General features: G+C 20.5%; 2 protein-coding genes across 2 annotated transcripts; both read right to left on the bottom strand.

Annotated features, from left to right (window-relative positions):
* Positions 1-11: 11 nt before the first annotated feature.
* On the bottom strand, positions 12-1,055 carry PF3D7_0624100 (conserved protein, unknown function; the record flags this gene model as incomplete). Its single annotated transcript, XM_961130.2, has 2 exons — positions 12-66; positions 292-1,055. 2 exons carry the CDS (start codon positions 1,053-1,055, stop codon positions 12-14), a joined length of 819 nt encoding a protein of 272 aa, XP_966223.2.
* Positions 1,056-2,453: 1,398 nt separating this feature from the next.
* Positions 2,454-3,935, bottom strand: PF3D7_0624000 (hexokinase; the record flags this gene model as incomplete). Its single annotated transcript, XM_961129.1, has 1 exon — positions 2,454-3,935. One exon carries the CDS (start codon positions 3,933-3,935, stop codon positions 2,454-2,456), a length of 1,482 nt encoding a protein of 493 aa, XP_966222.1.
* Positions 3,936-4,876: the final 941 nt, after the last annotated feature.

The raw sequence follows: 4,876 nt of genomic DNA, 5'->3' as shown, positions 1-4,876 counted from the left end.
ATTTATGAAATTTAAAAAAATGAACCAAATTCTTTTTTTTGTAACTCCTCCCTAGCAACTCTTCTCCTAAAATAATAAAATTAATATAAAAAGTAATTATAAAATTATAAAAACAACATAAAAATTGATCAACTACTACTAATATAGGAATATATACACATATATATATATATATATATATGTATAATATTTTTTTTTTTTTTTTTTTTTTTTTGTGAATTATGTAATAGCTAGATAGCCAAATTTTTCATATCTTCCTGATCGCACAGGTAATGTTCATATAATATTTACCTGTACAAGTAAGGTATTTTGACTTTTTTTTTTAAAAATTGAACATTCATCCATTTTGGATGTCTTCGAACTTTTAGACGTAAATTACTTTTTGTATATAAAATTTCTGAAAGGGGTAATTCCCTAATTAGCGTTGCATTATCATCAACATATGGAAAAACATTTTCACTTTCTGGAGTTTTTATTTTTTGAGTAGTTTTCCATATATTTTCTTCTTTTATAATATCATAAAGTTTTTGTATTCTTCCTCTTTTTAAATTATTGTTTAGGTTAATTTCGATTTGTGGATAAATGGTATTATTCAGTTCATGTACCAAATTATATAAATAATTATTTTTGTAATAAGAATTATTCGTATAATCCTTTTTTAAATTTTTATTTTTTCTTTCATTTGATACTTGCTCCAAACCAATTCCACTGAAATACGTGTCAGTATTTTCTATGATATTTAAAATATAATTTTTAATTTCAGGATTATTTGCACAAATACTAGGCCATAGATATCTACTTTCATTAATATTATAGTAATATTTCCACTGAGCTTTATCTACAGGCCATGCTCTAGATGAATCTATATCGAATGATTTACTACTACCATCAGGTAAGTATTTCTTATTTTCATTCTCATATCTATATCCCCATCTGGGTGTTAATATGTCTTCTCTTCTATTATGATACAAACCCCTTTTTTTAATTCTTTCGTTCATACCCCATTTTATTCCACTTACTGGAAATAGCCCACCTTTATGGCCTCCTCGTGGCATTCAAAAATAAAGTAAATAAAAAGGTATGAATATATGTGTATATATTTATATGTATTCCCAAGTAATATAAGGAAAATATGGAGCTATATACATACATACATACATACATATATATATATATATATATATATATATATATATATATATATATTTATATGTGCTCTTTTATCCAATGGTCTTATATACTAACATATAAAGCATAGTCATAAATTATAATGGTTATATATAAGTGTAATATAAAAATGACAACACTTTATATACTTGAATTATATATTCTTTATTATTATTAAAACGTATTTTATTTTTTATAATGCTGAATCACATTCTTTTACAATTTTTTGTTAATATGACAAAAATTAAAAAAAAAAAAAAGAGTAAAATAAATAAATAAATAAATACATATATATATAAATATAATACATTTATATCTTCATATTTTTAAATATATTATATATTTCTGATGCCATGTTAGTAATTTCATTTCAATTTTTGTAATTGTGTAAAAACAAAAATTAATACAAAAAAATATTTATTTAATCCTATAGGATTAATTGAAGCATATAAAAAGTTAAAAAAAGAAATAACAATAATATTTAAAATATAATTTTTAGTACATGTATATGTTATACATATACACAGAATAAACAATGAACGTGAAGTTAATAATTATATAAATTTAAAATACCAAATTTTTATAAACATTTCATATTCATTTTTAAAAATTTCATTAAAGGTTTTTTATTAAAAATTTCATTAAAGGTTTTTTATTAAAAATTACATTAATTTTATATAAAAATAAGAAAGTTGAAAAAAAAAAAAATATACACATATATATGTATATATATACAATAAATACATAATTTTTATTATGTATATACAATAGCATTTAAAAGTGAAAATCTTATAATTTTTGTAAAAATAAAAATGGAGAATAATAAATATATTATATATATATATATATATATATATATATATATATAAATATATATATATATATTATTTATATACTTATGTACTATTATTATTATAATTAATATATTTATATTTTTGTGTATATAAAATATTTTAAGTTAGCCAAAATATATAAAAAGCATTAAAAAAACATAAAAAAAGACCAAAGGGAAAAAAAGTAAGAGTAAATATATACATATAATAAATAAATATATATATATATATATATATATATATATATACATATATTTTATATATTTCGGGTATATAGCACTTTGAATATATAATAAAATCATAAAGTTTTATATATTGATAAATATAAATGATATTATCTCTTCACACACTCACATACAGACAAAAATATATATATAAATATTTGTATGAAAATATTTATATACAAATATATACATATATATATATATATATATATATATATATTATTATAATTTATGGTAATTGTGGAATGTCCGCATTTAATGCGATGACTGCTGCTGTGATGGCTGCTCCCTTTCCTGAACCATCATCTGCTGGAATAATAATTAAATTTTCAGCTTTGTCAGCTAAGATAACTTTTAAATGTTCTTGTAATCTTTTACAATACCAAGCATTTTTAACAAATAAGGAGCCATCAACACCACAAGTAAATTTAGAATGTTCAATAATTTTGATTCTTTTAGCTATAGCAGCTATAGTACCAGCAGCAAGAGCTGCAGATCTATTATATACAGCTTCACAAATTTTACGTAAGACATAAATTTGTTCATCAGTAAAATCCATATCCCAAGCAGCCTTAGCAACTTTCCTACTATCTTCAAAATTTTTTGAAGTATCATTTAATACAACACTACCAGATTCTGAATTGAAACTATCACTAATCCACATCTTTTTAGAACATGCACTTTGTAAAACATTTACCATAAATCTTCTTACGATTTCACCTAAGTAAGCACCAGATATCATTTTTTCAAACAATTGTCTACTACGATTAGCTGAATACCAATCCATAACTAAATCGATGGGTGATGTAGGTAAATCTTTATCAAAATTACCAAATTCGATATTTATAATTTTTCCAGCATACTTATATTTCTTCCATTCAGGTTCATAATAACAACCATTAGAACCAGTACCTAATATAATACCTATATAACATGGTGGGGTACCTCTACCTTTTTGATATGCACATGACATAAGAGTACCAACAGCATCATTCAATACACAACATACTTTCGCTGGAATAGCAGCTCTTACAAAAGCATCATTCATTAATTTACATACGTCACGACCTTCTACTGGATCATTCGTAGCTCTACCTGTTTCAAATCCCTTTGTCCAATCAATAAGAATTGAACAATTAATTGAAGGTGATGTACAAGGGAAAGAAAAGGTAAATCCAACACTCTTCACTTCTTTATTATCTAAATCATTAAATTCCCCCATAATATATTTAATTCTTTCAGCAAAATGATCAAATAATTGTGATGCTGTTGCATGCTTATCTAATAAACCTTTCTCATGAGAATAGGATCCTGTAAATTTTAAACTATATGTTTCTTGATCTCTCTTTATTTTTCCTTTTCCATCTAATGAAGCTCTTACAGCTCGAAAATTAGTACCACCGAAATCTATAGCATAATATGTACCCTTCTCTTGACCAGTAGGAATATTAGCAATACATGAATCCAACATCTTAAAACTACACTCATGAGGAATCCATAAATTTGGATGTTTACGATGAGCTTCTAAACCTTTCTTTAATTCATATACAAAATTGTCTACAAATTCTTCTAATGTTGAATAAGATATTCTTAACTGATTCACAAATTTATTAATTCTCCATGATAACTCTTCATTTATTGGTATATCACATTCTATTGTATCTAACTTGGTATATGTTACATCATTTTTTGCAATATCGTACTCACTCATTTTTAAATTAAATACAGAAAAGTATATGGTAAATAATTACTCTATGTATATATGTAGATATTCTTATTTTCCTATATTTATCTAAGGCAATAAAAAAATTTATGTGCTTAACCTAATATTTATATATGATATAAGGATCAAATTCAATTATTTAAAAAATATATATATATATATATATATATATATATATAAATATATATATAATATATGTGTTAATAAAATATAAAATATATATATATATATTTATATTTTATTTTTTTTTTTTTATAACATTTATATATATATATATATTATATAAGTAAAAAGCCCTAAAAAATATATATATCTTTATAAATAAATGGTAAATATTTTTGAACAATTAAATAATTAATCCATATTACATATATACATAATTATATTAAATATAATATATATTATATAAATACAATGAAATTATAATCAAATCAAATAAAATTATGTTAAATATATTATATATATAAATAATGAAAAAAAAAAAAAAAAAAACTACACAACAGCAATAAGGGAAAAAAAAAGTAATATAAAATGAAAATTAAATTATTCCTTAATGTGAAAATTTTTAATCATAATATTATAATATTATAATATTATATATATATATATATATATATATATAAAAATAAAAAACAATATAATTATTATATAAATATGTATATATATACATATATATATTATTATTATTATTATATTTATTTTATTTTTTTTTTTGTGTTTATTATTATATAATATATAATGATAATATAATTAATTTAAAAAAAATAAAGTAAAATAAAATAAAATAAAATAAAACTCATATAAAAAAGTATTATATATATAATATATATATTATAATATTAATATAATATTTTAATATAACAATCCTATAGTATATAATATATATATATATATTATATGTATTAATAATATTTTTGTATATAAATATC

This window comes from Plasmodium falciparum (genome assembly GCF_000002765.6).
Source record: "Plasmodium falciparum 3D7 genome assembly, chromosome: 6".
NCBI lineage: Eukaryota > Apicomplexa > Aconoidasida > Haemosporida > Plasmodiidae > Plasmodium > Plasmodium falciparum.
This window is presented reverse-complemented; position numbering and strand designations above follow the sequence as displayed.